The following is a 19634-nucleotide window of genomic DNA, read 5'->3' as shown; positions in this document are numbered from 1 at the left end:
CTACCCCTGCAATGTCCCTGGTCTTATAAAGGCTCTTCTATAACCAATCATCAGAGTTAGATTCCTGAATGACATCATGAGCCCTGCCTATGAAACTTTTGTTATTTTTTCCCTCCACCAACTTCAGTTGTTCCCACAAAGCTGATGACAGAGAACGACTTTTAGTTTCTCAGGGAATAGCATCATACAATTCAGTAATCACTGGTTGTTGAGGTAAGAATATTTGCTTTATTACTAATATACTAGGATTTGTGCATTTTTAAACAAACTATCCTAATAAGTCTACAGCTTTTGTTGAGAAAAAGGAATCTAATACAAAATACCAACATCAGTTGCCTTCTGCATCTTTCTAAACTTATTTTATAACATATGCAGACATAACAAGCATTTCTAATTATGATCTGTGTCTCTGAACAAAAAAGAGAAGTAGGGGGAGAGGTACAAAGAAGTGTGGCATGACAAAAACTAAGTCAAGCTACATTTCAGCATGATTCTTGGGGGTGTATTAGATGCTACCACATTCAAAATACCAGACATATTTAAATTTTCTTACCCTTATGCTCAGCTAACTCAATTTTCTGTTGTAAAGGAACATTATCTTACTCTTTTTTAAACTAACCAGCTTCTTTGAAAACATTCACATTTCAGTTAAGCAATTAAGTTGTTATGGTCTGAGGATATACACTGCAGTTTGGTTCCAGGACCCACCCAACCACCCTGGGTACCAAAATCCATGGATGCTCAAATCCCGTTATATACAATGCGACAGCAAAATCGTTTCCCTTATATATAATGGGAAAATCAATGTTTGTTTTTCTGGATTTTAAAAAAAAGTATTTTCAAGCTACCAATAGTTGAATCTGTGAGTGCAGAATCTGTTGATACAGAGGGCCAACTGTATCTTTTACTGTAATCGTATATTTTATAGGAATGTTGATTGGGGTCTAATGTTTATACGAATAATGCCTGGGTGGAAATAACAAGGGAAGCCAAAAGGTCCCTGCATGCTTAATGGAATTTTTCTCTCTCCTCCTCACTCTCACTTAGACTATCAGACAAGTGCAGACAGGCATAGGATAGGGCTGATTTCAAAATATAGGATCCCAAAGATGTTTTGACACTCAGATCTAGGAGTCTAGTTTTTTGTATCCTACCTAGTAAACTGGAATAGTTTAAATCCCATTAATGTTAGGCGGGTTTGCAAACACTGTCATTAGCAAAGTACAGTGGACCCTTGTTATACGCTGGGGTTTGGTTCCAAGATCCCCCGTTTATAAACAAAATCCATGTATGCTCAAGTCCCATTAAATATAATGACATAGCAAAATGGTGTCCCTCATAAAAAATGGAAAATTAAGGTTTGATATTTGAAATTTATACTTTTTTTGAACATTTTCAAACCGTGGATGCTTGAATCCGTGTATAAAAAAATCCTTGTATAAGAAGGGCCAACTGTATGTATTTCAGCTAGCGTGGTGCAGTGGTTTGAGTTGGACCACAACTCTGGAGCGAGTTTCAGATCCCTACTTGGCCATGGAAACTCACTGGGTGACCTTGAGCAAGGTACACTCTCTCATCCTCAGAGGAAGGCAAAGACAACCCTCCACTGGTTGCTGTAACATGAAAGCACTCAATAACTAAATTTACATCATACAATATAATTTTATGGGTAATACACAATCTTCACAATCAGTAAAGTGCTTCTTTAAAAGTGCCCCCTAATTATAAATCCAATTATAATTATAAATACAAATGAGAAAAGCAAAAAAATAAATAAGCCTCAGGAATAAGTACAGCCAACATTCATTCAACCATTTTAAGAAAGGAAGGAAAGAAAGTAGGAAGGAAGAAATAAAGAAATAGGCATTCTTATTTCCATCTATAACAATTTGCAATGCAATCTTAAATATGTTTACTTGGAAGAAAATTCCATTATATTCAAATATAAAAGTGTAAAAATGATTGCAGCTTTAATATTAGTAAAGATACAAATTATTATTGAATCAATAATGAAAACCTTATTCTAAGTAGAAACCTGTATTGTAATCTAAAAACTGTAATATTTTATTAAGTTTTAGACACTGACTTAATATTTTCTGTACATTCAACAGTTTTGTACGCTCTGAATTCCTTCCGGACGACACATATACACATGCATGGGCATATATACATATAACTATACAAAAACAGTTTATACCAACAGAGACAGAGCAATTTTGGAACTCTCCACTCTGAGAGTACTTGATTTTGTAGCTTTTTAATTCTACGCAATTTCTCTTAGTTCTTCTGTAGATTCAGCAACTGTATTTTACTCTTTGTCCACAAGAGGTCTTCAAAACAAAAGATAACATAATAATTTTGTTACATGATCACAGACAATTTTAGAAAGTTCTGCGCAATTCTGAAGCATGTCCTGATAAATGCAAACACCTCTGTTCCCTGCTGCAATAGGCAACATAAGTGAACAAAGTGGTACGACTTAATGCATGAAATGGCCACAATGTACCAAATGCCCAATGTATTGTACTGCTGTTACAACTGAGAACTTAACTGAAAACCAATCCAAAATTAGAGAAGCAATCTAATTATTAAAATTACAGTGAACCATTTTCCTATGGGTATTCTGAGGAGGAAGTTTTTTGTGGGTTTTTCAGATTATGTGGCTGTGTTCTGGAAGAGTTTACTCCTGACGTTTCACCAGCATCTGTAGGTGCCATCTTCAGAGAAATGTATGAGAATGTTCACAAACGACCATCAACCATCATTAAAACTGGGCTTGCCACTTCATTTCCATATACAAAGGATTCTGAATTTGAATTGACATTCTCATATACCAAGGGCATATACAGTGGACCTTTGTTATACGCTGGGGTTTGGTTCCAAGATCCCCCGTGGATAACAAAATCCATGGATGATCAAGTCCCATTAAATATAATGACACAGCAAAATAGTGTCCCTCATTTTAAAAAAATGGAAAATCAAGGTTTGATATTTGCAAATTATACTTTTTTGGAACATTTTCAAATCATGGATACTTGAATCCATGTATAAAAAATCCGTGTATAAGAAGGGCCGACTGTATAGGTCTGTCCCTGGCTTTTCACTCCACTAAATGCTACTACTGAGGAAGCAGACTTAAGTCTATGAAACCTCATGTTTCCAACTTTTTTCTTTCAGTTAGTCTCAAATATGCTACAAGATCTCTCTACATAATAACACTCATGGTGATATGTTTTCCCACAGAGTAACCACCAGGCTTTTGACTTAACCTCCCACCCTAAGCCCAACTGATTTAAGTGGCACATGTTTGGATATTAATAATTTGTTGTTGCCATTTGTATAGTGACACAGATCGGGAGTCAGGGAGGCAGAGAGTCAGGGAACAGACAACCAGAGAACTGCTGGGACAAAAGAGTTGCATTTTCCAAATTACAGCATATTGTTAAGGAGTTGTCTATCATTAACAATCCGCTTCTTCTTCAATGAACCTTTTGGATGGGAAACAGCAGTACACTGGTGACCTCTAGTGGCCTGATGAGCCAGTACTCACCAAAGTCTCCGCTGTAAGAAAACAACAGTCTTGTGGCACTTTAAAGATGAAAAAGTTTTCTTTGGCATCAGCCATTGCAAAAAAATGTTCTCCAAGATCTCATACCGTTCCCTGCCCCTCCCTTCCTATCAACAGCCATGACCCTTTTTTGTTTAAGTGCACTACTGTAGTTAGAAGAATTTGAAATAAACACAATCATTTTTACTCTGTTATAAACTATCCGAACCACCACCCTTTTAAAAAGTTTAATTTGGCACAGGTTCTCGTGGATTTCAGTCCATGGAAATGCATGAAAAATAAAGTCAGTCCATCTTTCAAAGTGTCACAAGTGCCACTCTCTGCTGGTTTTGGTGCTAAAGACTTAGCACAGTTTCTGATAGCCCCCCCACCCACACTAGAAATTCCTTGTAAAATAATTTTGTTTTTCCAGAAAAACAGCTAAATCACATAACTAAAACTTCAGAACATTTTCTAAATCCAGCAGCTTCACCTATATATTAATATATATGCTATGGTTTCAAGGGTTTGTTTATTTGTTTTAAGCACCTAGCAAGCTTTGGATTTGGGGCAATACAGAAATGCAGTAAGCAAATAATTATTTACTGCATTTTTATACCTCCCCAAAGCGAGTTTGCTGAGTGCTTCCAAAAAAACAAACCAAGTTGAAACCATACCATACAATATAATTAAAACAATAGAAAATATAAAGCTGGTTAAAACAACCTTATCATGAAACCAAAAGTGGATACAAAAGCAGGGGGAAAAACATGCAATGTTCAGGCAAAAACATTTTTCAGCTGGTGCACATAAGGGCCTCTATGCTGCAAACCTCAACAGGGATCACACTGCTTCAGTGTGAAAATCCAACACAATACATCATGAGTGATTCGACTGTATGTTTAGGTTGTGGGCCAACTTGCTTTTGGAAAACTGGGTGTCTGAAGGCTTCCAAGTTCATCACTGATTTGTGTTTTGAGCATATGTTGACTTAAATTCTTGAACAAATCCAGGGCCAATCATCCCATGCAGAGAGTGAAATGTCCTGCTTCAGGGAGTGTGCCATGGGAGTGGAAAGATACATGAAAGGGCAAATTAGGGTGTGAATGCATAAGCAATCTGTGCTGGCTCTAGCAAGTGGTCAGCTCAAAGAGAACTGTTCAAAATACTAAGTTTCTGTTACAAAATGATGATTTCCCAGGCAGAAAGCAGAAATGGGTATGACTCATTATTTTGGGTTTTCCTAACACATCTGAATAAATCTAGTGCCAACTGTCATGCACTAAAATCAGTAAGAAATAACAGTTCTAAAATGTTCTATGTTATGCTAAGCAGTTACACAGGCAAAACTACAGGCAAAAAAGAGCATACAGTTCACTAGCATGTCTATAGAATTTTATCAGTTGTTAGCTGCACTGCACGAGACACAGAGAAGCCAACCAGAGAAGGTATGTGTACCTCTTTTTGCTAATGTCAAAATTATGACTTGCCATATTGGTCCAAAATACACTACAGAAATAATCCAGTTTGAGACTGCTTTAACTGCCCTGACTCAGTGCTAGGGAATCCTGGGAATTGTAGTTTATTGTGGCACCAGTGCTCTTTAACAGAGAAGGCTAAATGTCTTTAAAAGCCTACAGTCCCCAGAATTCCCTAGCGCTGAGCCAGGCCAGTTAAAGCAGTCTCAAACTGGATTACTTCTGCAGTGTGTTCTTTCAACAGAACATGGAAAAGTTCATACTGATGCATTTCCAGCATGAATTACCATCAGGTATATGAATTACAATTGCTTGAGAGATTCAAATTCAAAGAAGCTATGATTATCACAAGAAGTAGTAACAAAATATTCAGACATAGTTGTAATTCAGGAAAAAAAAGTAGTGTTATAACAGTGTTGTAAGTCTGGGTTAAGAATTCACTTTCATTAACAGAAGGAAATGAACTTCTATATTATGAATACTAATGCAATTTATTTCATATTTATTACAAATCTTACTACAATGAAGCTAAGGCTACAAAGTAGGATTTATACCTAAGTACGCATCTCCTACCAAGGCCTTTCCAACTATGCCACTTCAACAGAGACATAAAAGAAAGACAAATGTTATTTCTTAACCATATAGGGCTAAATTCAACATCTGTCCTACTTAGAGTAGACATAATGAAATGAATGGGACGTATTAGTCACAAAAACGTAAATCTCATTTATCTTAGAAGGTTGACTCTAGAAAGGATGGATATTGGATTTAATTTGCAGGAAACAAGCAACTTTTTGGTTTGTCAAATTTACACTTCTATCTGACCTTTCCAAAGAGGGTGGAAAATATTTTATCTAAAATATTACAGGAAGAAACAAATGTATGCACTTTCATTAAAAGTATGCCTGTTCAGAAACTGGAGATATGTAACTATTTCTATTAACTAGTTATGAGACATGTCTGCGAAGTGTCAAGCCATGCTTAACAAATGTGTTTAATCTGTTAGTACTTAATTCAGTATAGCCTGCTTGGAACAAGATAAACATTTTCATGTATCTGAGTCCATATTTGGCTAGAAGAAGGAATACCATTTTTACCAAGTCCCTTGAGAATACTTGTGCCTGCCTTGTTATTACAGTGTCTACTCCTGACAAATGTAGACCCTGAAAAAAGAACTGAACATGGTATCAGTCAAGCAAATATTTTAATGGCTAATGGTCTACTGTCCTTCATCTATCCAGAATTAAACAGAGCTAAAAGTAATGGATATAACAAGATGGAATTGTGGAGTGTATTTATATAAACCTAAGTTCAGCACAGCCCCTCAGCTATATATTTGGGACTGCTAGGTACTGGGCAACCTCACTGTTTTTGCACTCTTAGACAGGCATCTAGAAAAAGGGGCTTACACTGCATAAGCAACTCATCACACACTACTGGTGGACTACATTTAGCTTGTCATGAAAAGAATGGAGTACTTCTGGTGTCTTGTGCATGCAAAAGTATCCCTACAAAAGCAATCGAACTTTTTTTTCCCAGTGTGGAAGAGCTACATTCAAATCAAGGATGCCAAAGCAGAAATGCACATGTAATGCCATTTGTGTACTGTTGTGCACTATATACAGTCACATGTGTAAACCTTGCATGGCTGCACATAGATTAGAATAGATGCACATCTTGCATGATTAGCATCACACATGATGCACTTTGCATATAGAGAAAGCATGTACATTTGGTTGTATACATTGCAATTCACTAATGAGGCAGTGTTGCATAACTGGCACATTAACTATACAAGTGTAAAGTTATGTTCCATCTCCTCAATGTAGAATTGTAGTCTTAATGTGACAAATGTCCAATACCCCTCTTAATCACTCTATAACAAGTTTAAAGATGTACACAGAAGTTGTACCTGGGGGGAACGGAGGTATAAGATAAAAATTACACGTATGTATCTCAGTAGCCTTTGCTGGGGGCATGTGATAGAGTACATGGCAAGGGCACAGAGGAAACCAGCAGCAATTACCTCACTGCCACATCATTCACCACTGCCTTTGAAAGAAGCCTAAGGGAAACAGTATAATGTTAATGAAAGGCACAAATAGTCTTACTGTTAACATTTCTTTTGGATTGAAAATTGTCTTACACAGAATTGAGAGATTATTTATTTCATTTCAAGTAGAGCAGGCCCTCCACATTTGTTGGCGTTGGGGTAGAAGACCCCCATGAAAATTGAAAAACTGCAAATAAAACCCCACTATTTATTTTACTTGAGAGAACACCTCTCTATGAATCTCTAGGCCATCCAACACAACTCTGTGGTCAACATCTGCCAGACACTGACCACAGAATTGCACTGGAGGACATATGAATGCCTAGAGAAGTGTTCTCTCTAGGAATCACTCAGTCCTTCAGTGTGACTTCTGGAGCACATTGACTATAAAGTTGTGCTAGAAGACCTAGAGATTCCTAGAGAGAACATATTAATCAGATCCACGAATAATCAAATCTGCAAAAGTCAAAGCCGGAAATGTGGAGGGCCAACTGTAATCTGTCCATTCTAAAGTAATCTGCACTTGCACTAGCCAAAGCACTGTTTGCCGTTTTTCTAACACTTCACTTTCCTGCTCTCCCTAGCTCCACAAAGATTTTTAATCCCCCCAAAGAGAAGATCTTAAGCACTTTGCACTGTCCCTGAAAACCTCGGCTTCCTAAAAAAATACTTAAGTTTCTGCTTTCCCGTTGCCATGGAGAAGGTGCAGTACATGACCCGCTCTGCTCTGAGGAGAGCCTCAACTATTGAGGTGAACCCACAAACGCGCCAAAGGCTTCAGGAGCTCTTTGTAAATTTTTGCCTTATCTTAATATGCCTCTTGCTTATCTGCATCATTGTGATGCTTCTCTGAAGTCCAGCATATTTGATTGATCTTCACTGCACTATGCAATGGAAAAAGCACATCAAAGGGGGAAAAGAACCAAGCGAGAATCTTCCAGAACAAGGAAATGCTTGCAAGAAAATCTAGCATTTGGACTAAGCAACTTTTCATCAGCAGCACGGTCCACTTATTAGCCACTGTTAAAAGCACCTGTAATGGACAGCAATTTGACACCTACTGTCACAAAGCTATGCATGAGCTAAACCTTACTTGCCCTGCTAAAAAGGAAGTTTTCTGAGGAAATTGCTGTCTAGAGTGTTTGTTTTGTTTTGGTGAATTGATGTGTTAGTAAAAATAGCTATAAATGTTGAACAGAAACTTTAAACCTTTGGTGCCAGATTATCTAAGTATCATTGCCAATCAAGTTTTAACTGTTGGATAAAGTTCTGAATAATGTATACACTGAGGTCTGTCCTGAATAAGCTATTAATAGGTATACTTAGATCATTATATAGTCTAGAAAAACACTTCAGCAATCTATTTTAAAAGTGTGGCTATCTTGACTCTAAATTCAAGCTGTTAACAATTTTATTCCATCATATTTACAACAAAGTAATGTTGAACTTGGTCACAGACTTTTCCATACGAAAAAAAAACCAAGTAGATATACACTTAAGTAGAGATTTTAACAGTGATTTTTGTGGAGAAGAAACTGAGCAATGTACTAAAATTAACATCTGCATGTTTCTCAAATGTAAAATTAGGAGAAAGTACAAACAAAGCTAATGTTTTACATTTCTGCAGTACTCAATAGCAGTTATAAGAAATATCTCCAGTCCACAATGCTCCTTTACAATAAAAGTTTATGTCCTTCACTGTGCAGAAAAGTAAAATCATCATTATCTTACACACATTTTTAAAAAATTAAATAGAGATATTACAAATGAGGTTACACAGAGCCAAGGATCTGAGGCAGAAAATCTGAGACTATTTTTCTGTAGAAAATTTCCCAAACCTTGTATTTATTTATCCATAGTTGCCTGGATTGTTGTACCGTAATCATTCATGTTAGATGGGTTAAATTCAGTACATGATGTTCTAGTTACTGTATTCTTCAAAGGAGACAAGCATTGACAAACCCTAGCGTTCAGAGGAATAGACTAATAAATGAATGCACTGCTAAGCTTATTTCTACTTCACAAAATCCCTTGTTTATCAGTCACAAGTACAAGTTGTCAAGACAAATGTGTTAAGTTGCTTGTGACTACAGACTAAAATACATCCTTTAGTGTAATAAAATGTTCAATGTTCTATTGAAACTGATTTTTTTCTAAACTTAAAATGGAACTAATAAGTTATCAGTGGGTGAAGCTGAAGGTACTACACTTGTATCTTAGCAAAACAAAGTTAAACTGTTGATATATGTTACATCAGGTACAGCTTTCTTTAGGCATTCAACTTTTTAAAAAGTGTTCTTTCAGGCATTGTCATTTTTGTTAAATACAAGGAAAGTATACACTATTCTCTTTACATTATTAGAAATACAGCAATAAAATAAATTTCCACATAAAACTGTGAATGTGTCTGAATGTAATATTTAAGATGTGTTAGATTAGATAACATTATTTAGTTATATTTTTCCTGGAAAAATCACTGTGCATACCTGATGTATACATAATACTCCCAGTTTCTTAACAAGGGACCAGAGCATGAAAGTGCAGACCGAGTCTGCTCAAGCCATAAGCAGGTTGGATCCCTGCTGACCACATGGCCTGCTTTCAAGTCAGGCCGTGCACGCAGGGACCAACCAGTACTGCCAGGAGTCAGTTTATCTCAGCTCCCTTTTGCTCCAGTCTTAAGGACCAAAGAATAGCTTCAGCGCAGCTTCCAGCCACTTTGGAGGTGTGGCATTGTCTAAATGCCACACCTCCAAAGCAGCCAGAAGCCACTTCATTTTGACCATCTGTTTCACCCCAAGGTTAGGGATCATGGAATCATCTACAAGGTTTATGCTCCCTCTCCCTTCCTTCTCCAATATAAATTTCCTTTCTAACCTCAGCTGTGGTGAAAGCTTACCTGGACATTGACCTTTAGCTATGGTTAAAATTAACAACATTTACTATTAACCAAAGAGCTTTGACAACAAATTCAAATTTCAGATCCTGGATCATTACAGTAATGATTTTAGTTGCAGCCAATATAAGACCAAATGCTGCAACAGACAGAATTCATGCCAAAGAGGGAGAGGCAATAGGATAAAGAGGTACATGATGGAACAGTCAACTTCCTTAACCACAGTCAAGTGATTGAGAATATCAGAAATATACCACTCTATTGTACCTCCATGTAAACCTTGAATTAGTGATATCAGTTCCTCAGCTGAGTGTGTGAAAAATCCATTCTCAGATTAAAGTTCTCAAATACAGGTTTAATATATATATATATATATTGATAGCATGAAAGTTCTATCATATATTGAACCTCATCACTTCTATGAAGTGTGCATGCAATTGTATTAATAGTATATGTATATGTTCTCACTTTAATTTATGTGGTAAGACTGTCTAATAGTTTACATAATCAAAGTTGTTCAATACACTGAGAACACATTCTTCATATAATAATTATGTTATTATATGAAGTATTTTTGCTTTATTGAGTAATAACCCTTTGATCTGGTCTGTTTCTAAAATAAAGATGAAAGCTAACTGATTAACAAGATACTTTGCGGTTATTTCTCTACTTTTTAATTTCAGGTAGCAAATAAATTTAATATATTTCAGTGAATTGAAGAAAATGAGTTTGATAATGTTAAACTAAAGATTAATTTACCATTTGTAAAGACTGACAAATTATGATTAGTTGATTACAAAATCTAAAGTACGCATCATTTCATCATTCACTGAAAATAAAGTATTATTAATTAGAGCTTGAATGAGTTAAGGATTTCAAAAAACAAAGCATAAAACATAGTCCTATTTCATCATTGCTAGAATTTCAGTTTAATCCTGAATTCAGAAACAAAACTTCAGAAAAAAACTAGGGAAAACAGGTGGTACTATTATGAATACAATTAAAAAGCACAGTACATTTACTGTGCACCTACATCCAAAATGGTATGACTGCAATAGTTATGAATATGAGCAATATATACTCAACAGACGGTATTTATCACATTCTCACCAAGCAAAGAAGTAGTTATGGGAAACTTAAAAGCTCAGGTCATCCATAGGCAAAACAAACTAACACAAATTCATCTTTTCAACGTACAAGCAGAACAGTGAAAGTCTGACAACGTTTCTACTTAAATACAGACATATTTTTAGGCATGACTTTTATATGTTGTTGATTAACAATAAAGTACTTAACACCATAAAACTAAAACAGAACATTCAGATGAGTGTTTGCAACAAGAAAAATTAAGTATATGGTCCTAAACTTTTCATTTCAGCAACACCCCACTGTTATTGCCAAAATACAGTATTTATAATCATTATTATTTTTAGTTTCAGTCAGATGAATCAAAGGGAGAAAGCAAAGATACAATTATTGTACCTGTTATTTGAGAGAAATAGGATGGCAGGAATGTAATTAGACACACCCACGTATTTCTGATAACAGAATAATTATGTACCAATACATTTGATTTCAAGTTCTGAGTCAATATTAATGGCAGCCTTAACCACTATCAATTTCCAAGTGATTCCAAATTCCAAGTCTGCCAGTGCTAGAAATGTCTCCCCCCCCCCCCCCCCAATCAACTGAAACTCTAATGCTGCTATTGGGGAAAAATCAAATCATTCAGGGGGCAAATGTTTTCATTTAAACATTTCACCTTAATATGTGAGAAATATTTCAACTGTCTAGAAGACTATCTTTGCCTGTTACTCCCTAACCTGGGAGCATTTCCACACCTTTTTGTCCTTGTGACACATGCCATATAAAAGATGTCAACTGGTATTCAACACCTAATACATAAATGCCAACAACATATATAATGATTGAATCTAAACAGATAAGATGCTTAGATGTGGGACCGCATGGGGACACCTTGCTTCACGTTTGCTACCTTTAAGCTACATTATGGAAGAAATGTACGATACAAATGTGTTAAATAAAAGAAATAAAACAGACAACCTCACAATCACTAAGGGATGGTTTTGAGGATTCAGGGATATGCATTCTGTTCATTTTTAGAATCTGACTTAGGTGACAATATTGTTTGCACGCCCCAATCCACTATTTGTTTGCTTGCTTGCAATAAATTTCTTATTGCTCTGGATGGTTAACAGAATAGATGCATACACCTAGAAAGCTACCTAGCAATTTCTTCCTTATGTTTTCAGGTTCCATAAACAGTAGAAATCAAAATTGCAAAGGAGAGAGGAGACAGTTATTTATCTAGAATCAGTTTTTCCCCAAAGCCACTAGTCACAAGTCACATAAAATATTTGACCTGTTTTCTAAATAATATTTAGGTCATTACTGGAGTATGGTAACACAATTCTCTTTTAGGTGATTTTGTTTTTATGAATGTGCCAGTTATTACAAGTAGGAGTGTGAGCTGGTTAAGAAAAAACAAATGTAACACAATACATGTCTAACAAACTGAACTCTTAGAAAAGAAAAAAATGATGCTGTATAAGCACAAGGCAGTTATAAAAAATATTTTTAGTGCAGGAGGAGTATAACACAACTTAAACTTCTTAACTCTCAGAAACAATAGGATCTTACATTGCTTAGCGTTGACAGAATTATGGCCCATGTAGCCAATATTCTTCCCTGTGGTCAAGAAACACTAAAAATAATAGAATGGGATGAGAAAACAGAAAAAAAAATCATATCTTGGCAACAGTTTGTAAAACAGGAGTGGCCAAAGTATGGTTGTTGGACATGACATACTGTAGCCCACCATCACTCCTATAACCATCACACAAAAAAAAAGAAGAAGAAAAAGAGGAAAAAAAGCTGACAGGCCAAAGTCCCATCACCAGGGCCAAAAGCATGCCAAGGTTGTCCCATAGGGCACGAGATGCCTTTCTCAGTTAAAAGAAACTGTGGGAGAAAACATGGGGGAAGCACAACTATCTGAAACTGAGGGAGGGGGTCATATAAGTCTCCCAGATCTTGGGAAGTTATTCATTCCTACTATAACAGAGTCCATCTGTGTTAGCAACACAAAATATAAGAGAGAGCAAGAAGATACTGTTGAATATTCAAGATTATCTGGTGAAAGGTGAGATTATAGTGAAAGAAAATTCCTTGCTCTCAATCAAAATCCTCTATCTTTCCACTACATTTAAATTCATTTAAATAGGGGTCTACAAATGTCATGGTAGCCAAATCAAAACTTAGTGACTAAGGACCCAAACAGACAGGCCAAAATAAAGCTGCTTTGAGTCACTTTGGAGGTATGCTGTTTAAATGACACACACATTTTAAGAGGCCAGAGGCTACACCAAACCTGTGCTCCAGTCCTTAGGACTGGAGTGTGGCTTTGGCACAGCTTCCAGCCTCTTAGAACGCATGCATCATTTAAATAGCATACTTATAAAGTGACCCAAAGCAGCTGTATTTTGACTTGTCTGTTCAGGCCCTAAGTCCTCACTTCCCCACACACATTTTCAGCACAATCCTATGGATTTTTACCTAGACGTTAAGTTCCATTATATTCTATGGGACTTAATTCAAGGTAACTGCATTGGATTATCCATCTGAACAGGGGATCAGTAACAACAAAGTTTTCTCTTCTCCAGGCCCATATTTGTATAGTTGGAATCGAAGTTTAGTCTAGAGATGAAGGGAAAGGCCAGGGCTTATTTGGGCAGTGAACATAAAATGTACATCTCAATCAATCGCTATTAAAATGTACAGCCCAAGCTTTCCTCTAGAATCAGAAAGCAGAGATTGTTTTGAAAGCAGGTGATCCAAGCACCTCTGCTGGTCACCAAAACAGCTGTTTCCAGTCTTCCCCTCTAAAAGCAGAATGAAAGACTGGGCCTCTGAGCACCTGAACTACTGGTCACCTAAATGGCCTGTCTCAGCCATCTACACTAGCTTGGAACTGGGAAGGGAATGGGGATCCTCAAAGCCACTCACTGGTCCTCACAAGCTCAGTCCCTTCCAAGCTCTGTGACAGAAAGGAAGGTGGAGTTTCTTGTTACCCTTGACAAAGAACGATGAACAACTTGCCAAGGAGAGTGTGACAAACAGAAATATGGACAAATAAACTGAAATGTGGAATGAAGACAGAAGGAAGCACAATAGCATGTCTAGAGATGAGCAGTCATATGAATTAACTTTCTATACTAAATGTTCTCTGAACAGTTAACATTATTTAAGAATGACAGCAGATTCAAATAACTGGGAACCTCTTGGGGCACTCTTGCAAATTATAAAAAATAAAAACATATTTTATCACAGAATGATAACATAAATAAATAAGTAAATAAACAACTGCCTTATCAAATGTGCCCACCAAGGTTTGTTGCCACATGCTAAATAATTCTCTGTGTCATCTTTCAAGGCTGGTGTTTTGTATTGTTTTTGTGGTGAGTCTATGGGATTGGCTTCAACCTCTGTTGCTCACCAGCCATTTTCTCTTAGGTGCATGCCAAGACAGCTCAGGCAGGATTCAAGAATTGAAGATGTGATATCAATAGCTGGCAACCTCAACCTGCTGCTATTGAAATTGACCTGGCCTAAAAACTACAATCAAGACATCTGTTCAAGCCACCCCTCCAAGCAAAAGGAGGTGCATCACAATGGATCTTGCTACAAATAGAGGTCTCAACCTACTACTCAATTTTCTGCTCATTTTCTTGGTTCTTGTTGTCATGTACATCCTCGTGAAGCTGATGTGATTTTTTGTTTTGAGAGTTTACTTTAAAACCACTATGGTAACTTGAACCATTAAACTATGAAACAAGCAAAAAATGGGGGGAAATCATGACTCAATAACCTGCTGATGAGGGAAGCATTGGTTTTATTAGACAAATTAAGAATAAGGATTTGTTGATGTGTATTTTTTACTTGAAGGACAGAGCAAGAGGAGAATGGAGAAAAGCTAAACCAGGTTTTGGAATCACAAACATTGTCGTCAGAAAACTACTTCAGTGCCTTATATTTAAATATCTACTAATGAACAGGTAGATTGTGGACTTTGACAATACAGACTTTTCAAGCAGGATGAGGAGAAAAAAATCAACCTAAGAACCTGCTTCACCACACCCTGAAAGACAGTGGGAGAGAAGAAACAGCAAAAAGGAAATATTCATAATAAGAAAATAATGGCAGCATACTTATTTAAAGCAAAATTCAATCTCCTGTGACTTTCATTTGGAAGGAGGGCAAATAGTAATCTGAGAATATAGAAAAAAATATATGATGCTAACAAGCTGACAGCTTCATTCAGAAGCAGGTCTAACAGCACTGAATGGGCTTTATTCATACATACTAGGGAAGGCCTACTGAACACAAGTGAAGCTTACTTACCAATGAACATGAAAATGATTGCAAGATGGTTTATATATTCCACCAAAGCATGTTAATGGAAAACATACCTGCCAGACCAATGTAATATTCCTTTAACATCATGCAGACAAATTTGCTCAGAGACTTATAATGCAATGGTCATAGAGCCCACGTTTCAAATCTGGGCCATTCTCTATACTGATTTTTAGAGCAATTTTGATTTAGTCTTTGGTTCCACAAGTCTCTCAAGCTAGTGGAGGGTATTTTAAGGGGAACTTGTTAGTGTATGGACATGTTTAGGATTCTTTTCTATCTGTTGACCTTTGATTCGATGTGAATATAGATATACAGCCATTATTTTAAACAAATCTTTTGGAAATTCTGAATGCACATATTTCGTGTAATCTACACTAAAACACTTGGTCTTCTTCATAGCTTTGCCTACAAGATTTATCTTGCACAGAAAGCTCAGCGAATTTACTAGGAAGGTTTTATATGGTGTGACATACTTGTGAGATATGTGCTCCTACATGTCCTCTATAGGGGAACAATGACCTTCAAAAGCAGAATGACTTCAAGACCTATTATGGAGCATTGCATGGAAGTCAAGCAATGTAATGTATGTTGCAAAATGCAAAAAATCTCCAATGCCACATGCAATATGTTTGGAAAACAGCTACAGACATTCATAGCCATCACCAGCCAGCAAAGACCACAAAAAAGATTCAACAATCTGTTGCAAGAGCAGGCAGAGTCCAATGGTATACTTCTGGCTCTTTAGATTTCCCACAACTTCCTGCAGCTCCCATGCACCCTAAAATCCTGCTCTGGAGGGCTGAGAAACCATCAAGGGATTTTTGATAATAGACTGTATTAATTTATAAGACCATAACTTTTTGCAAATGGAACTGTTTCCACACTCAATTCTGTAATACCAGAAACATGACAGAACCTATGGATACATACACTAAAGACCCAAATATCCCCCTTACCTTATCAAAGCCTGAAAGCATTTTACTTATGCTTTTAATTCTCTTTTCAACCTCACTTTCATGGCCAACCATAGTTTTTTGTGGGTTTTTCAAGTGGCCATGTTCTAGAAGAGTTTCTTCCTGACGTTTTGTCAGCATCTGTGGCTGGCATTCCCTGAAAATGCCAGCCACAGATTCTGGTGAAACGTCAGGAAGAAACTCTTCTAGAACATGGCCACACAGCCTGAGAAACCCACAAAAAACAACACCCAAAATCTTTAACATTCTTATGACTTTTGTTTTAGTTCCTAAAGTTTGACCTAATATCTAATGGTTACCAACAAAGGAACAATCCAAAGCAATTAATTCCTAAATTCTAAGCCACTCTCTGGTTTGTTAGTTACTGCTGAACAAAATGGAGAGGCCACGCCTAGCAGAAAATCACAGAATCACACATATGCCCAGTATATGGGACAAGTATCAGAATGTATTGCTGTCAATGTAATTTACCAGCATTAAGAAATGCATCAGTTTAAAGATATAGATATAAGGTGTAACTAATCTTACTGTATGAAAAAGTTGAATTTTGCTAAAAATGGAAACGAAGATTATTTGTTTCTTTTTTCTTACTGTTGTTTTCCTCTCCACAACCAGAAATATATGATAATAATTAAAGATTTTAATACTGTACTTTCATGAGCTCATGATCACATATATACAAGGGTGAACTCAATTTTGGTAGAAAAGCCTAAAGTTAAAAATAAAAAGCTGACGATTTATTGTCTCAATTTCTTAGTTCAACTTAGGCTGGGTCTCCTTGGACCAGAATACTCTGAGAGCAGCCCAAAGTATTCTGGCCCTGGAATTGCCCAAATGTTCCCCATCCCTCTGTTACCTGGGGCCTTCCATTGTGATGCCGGGTGGCTGTTCACATGCACATACCACTGAATTGCCTGGCACCACCACCACTGGTGTGAGTTGTTTGCTCTGAGGTCGGAATGAGGTGTCCAGCATCAAACACACGGCTGGGCACCTCATTCTGAGCTCAGAACAAGCAACTTGCATCAGTGGTGGCAGCATCAGGTAGCACAGCGGGTCACACTATAAAAGCTGCCCAGAGTTGCAATGGACTGCTCTGGGTTTTCCAGGAAGATCTAGAGCAAAAGGTGAGTTAAAAAAAAAAAGTAGGGGGGTATGCTGCAGGTTAGCTTCTGAACTGGCCGGGCATCACCAGAACTGAGGAGAGGGCCCTGCATTGTCAGACTCATCACAATGGGAACAGGGAGAAGACATTGTATTTGGTCCGTAGAGACGGGGCCTCAATTGTGATACACTACCAACTGAGACCAGAAAACTGACACATAATCTTCACAGTTGCAGAAAGAATAAAGTTACAGGGAGCAAAGCCAAATTCATGCTTCCACAAAACCACAGACAGGAGCCCCTTTCTAAGGGCTAAAACAGGCATAACATTACTGACACAGGGCTAAATACAATGTTACTCCTACCTAGAAGATAAATACTGCAATCAGTGTAATGTAGGTTAGTCATATCTAACAGATTCATTTCAACAAAAGTGTATCATTTCAGTGGCTCTTCTCTAAGCAGGAGTGATACTGGATTTCACTCCTAATGTGAATAGCCACACTGGAATCTCAACTAAAGGAAGGAGCTTTAAACTCCTCCCCCACTGTGGTCCTCATCCAAAATGAAAAGACTACACCTATAGTTTGCAAAGGGAGTTCCCACTCCAACAAAGAGTATGGGGCAAAAATGGAATATACATTAGGTCTGTCAATATTTACATACCACTTATTCTTACTCTGTGAAATCTATGATGGCAAGATTAAAACATGGAATATTTACAGCAAAAGCCAAACATGTACATCATCATTGTGAGGCTATGATTACAAGCCAAAAAGATGCCTCTTAAAAGCAATCTGAACCATAAACCCATCAGATGGCCTTAAACAAATTACTTTCTCTCAGCCATAGCCATCTACCTATTATACTAAGAAAATAGCCCCCTTTATGTGAATCACTAAAATAATATGAGCTACTAACTCTCCCAAGTGGTGTATAAATGTTAGGGTTTTTTTTAAAAATAATAATAATGGAACAGTCCAAAGGTCTGCCTAGTATTCTCTTCTTACATTAGTCAACCAGATGACTAGCGAAAAACCACAAGCAGAACCCAAGTGCAACAGCACCTTTCCACTCATGCTCCCTAGCAATTCATATACAGAGACATGTTGCAAATATGAAGCAAATATAGCATCAAAACTAGTAATTCCTTATTCATTCTCTCTACGTTACCCAGCTCTTCATTGTCACGTGTTCTGATGGACAGAAGAATTCTCACAGTCCTTAGACTACTACATTACAAGATACAAATTACTCTGTTCTTCTCTCCCCACTCACATCATACTGTCATGCTCATACAGTGTGTGGTAGAAGCTCCCAGTTTTTCTGAACCTGTACTGGGGCTGAAAGCATTATTAATCCTTTACTACTGCTGTGCCACTGCTAATGCCACATGCTGCACTAGCCCTGATGTTGACTGTTACTATCATAAGCCTTCAAATTCAACCACAAGAATTCCAGATTATTGCAATTAAGAAAATAAGGAGACTGAGGCAAGTGAATGTGTGTGTATGCGCACACACCTTCAAGTCACCTGCTGATTTATGACAACCCCATGAATTTCACAGGGTTTTCTTAAGCATGGAATGCTTTGCTTCCTCTGAAATATAGTCTACAGCACCTGGTATTTTTGGTGGACCAGGGCTGACCCTGCTTAGTGTCCAAGCTAAGACAGGATCTGGTCTAGGCAGATAAGTCAATATACAGATAACTAGATACATATGGACTGCAGAAGAAAGTGGGTCCTTTCTGAGTTAGTCTGAGGTGTTACCAAATCACATGGCCTTCATCTTGGAAGTGGAGATCCTGTCCAAGTAGCTGGCTGAGAGCACAAATGAGGCCTATATAGAAGGTAAGAAGTACCAACAACTCCCTGACTAAACTACATACATGGATGAGAGAGAGGACCTGGCTGAGTAAACAGAAACACATCTAAAGCTGAATTTTCCAATTACAACAATATATACGGGTAATCATTTTAGAGCATAATTTGACTCTAATGAATTGTTACCATCTGGACAGAAGTTTAAGAAAATGAAGGCTCATTACAGCAATATTAAAGTGTCATTATACAAACCACTGACAGGTGTTACAGCCATTTAGTGTGTAGGGAGCAATGGCTATTGACAAAAAAATGATGTTCTTT

General features: G+C 37.2%; 2 protein-coding genes across 4 annotated transcripts in view; one reads left to right on the top strand and one right to left on the bottom strand.

Annotated features, from left to right (window-relative positions):
- The window catches only part of CEP85L (centrosomal protein 85L), a 129994-nt gene that overhangs the window by 58405 nt on the left and 51955 nt on the right, over positions 1 to 19634 (bottom strand). The window lies entirely within an intron of this gene.
- PLN (phospholamban) lies at positions 89 to 9480 on the top strand. Its single transcript, XM_089530501.1, has 2 exons — positions 89 to 213; positions 7663 to 9480. The coding sequence occupies exon 2, from the start codon at positions 7773 to 7775 to the stop codon at positions 7929 to 7931; it is 159 nt and encodes a 52-aa protein (XP_089386627.1). The 5' UTR covers positions 89 to 213; positions 7663 to 7772; the 3' UTR covers positions 7932 to 9480.

The sequence above is a fragment of the Sceloporus occidentalis genome, unplaced genomic scaffold (genome assembly GCF_023333645.1).
Source record: "Sceloporus occidentalis isolate IW3139 unplaced genomic scaffold, rSceOcc1.0.p SCAF_6, whole genome shotgun sequence".
Lineage (NCBI taxonomy): Eukaryota > Metazoa > Chordata > Lepidosauria > Squamata > Phrynosomatidae > Sceloporus > Sceloporus occidentalis.
Note: the sequence above shows the minus strand (reverse complement) of the source record. Positions and strands in the feature narration are given on the sequence as shown.

Bases quoted from the DNA above. Each gene is read 5' to 3' on its own strand.
- PLN (XM_089530501.1), top strand. From the start codon at position 7,773: ATGGAGAAGGTGCAGTACATGACCCGCTCTGCTCTGAGGAGAGCCTCA.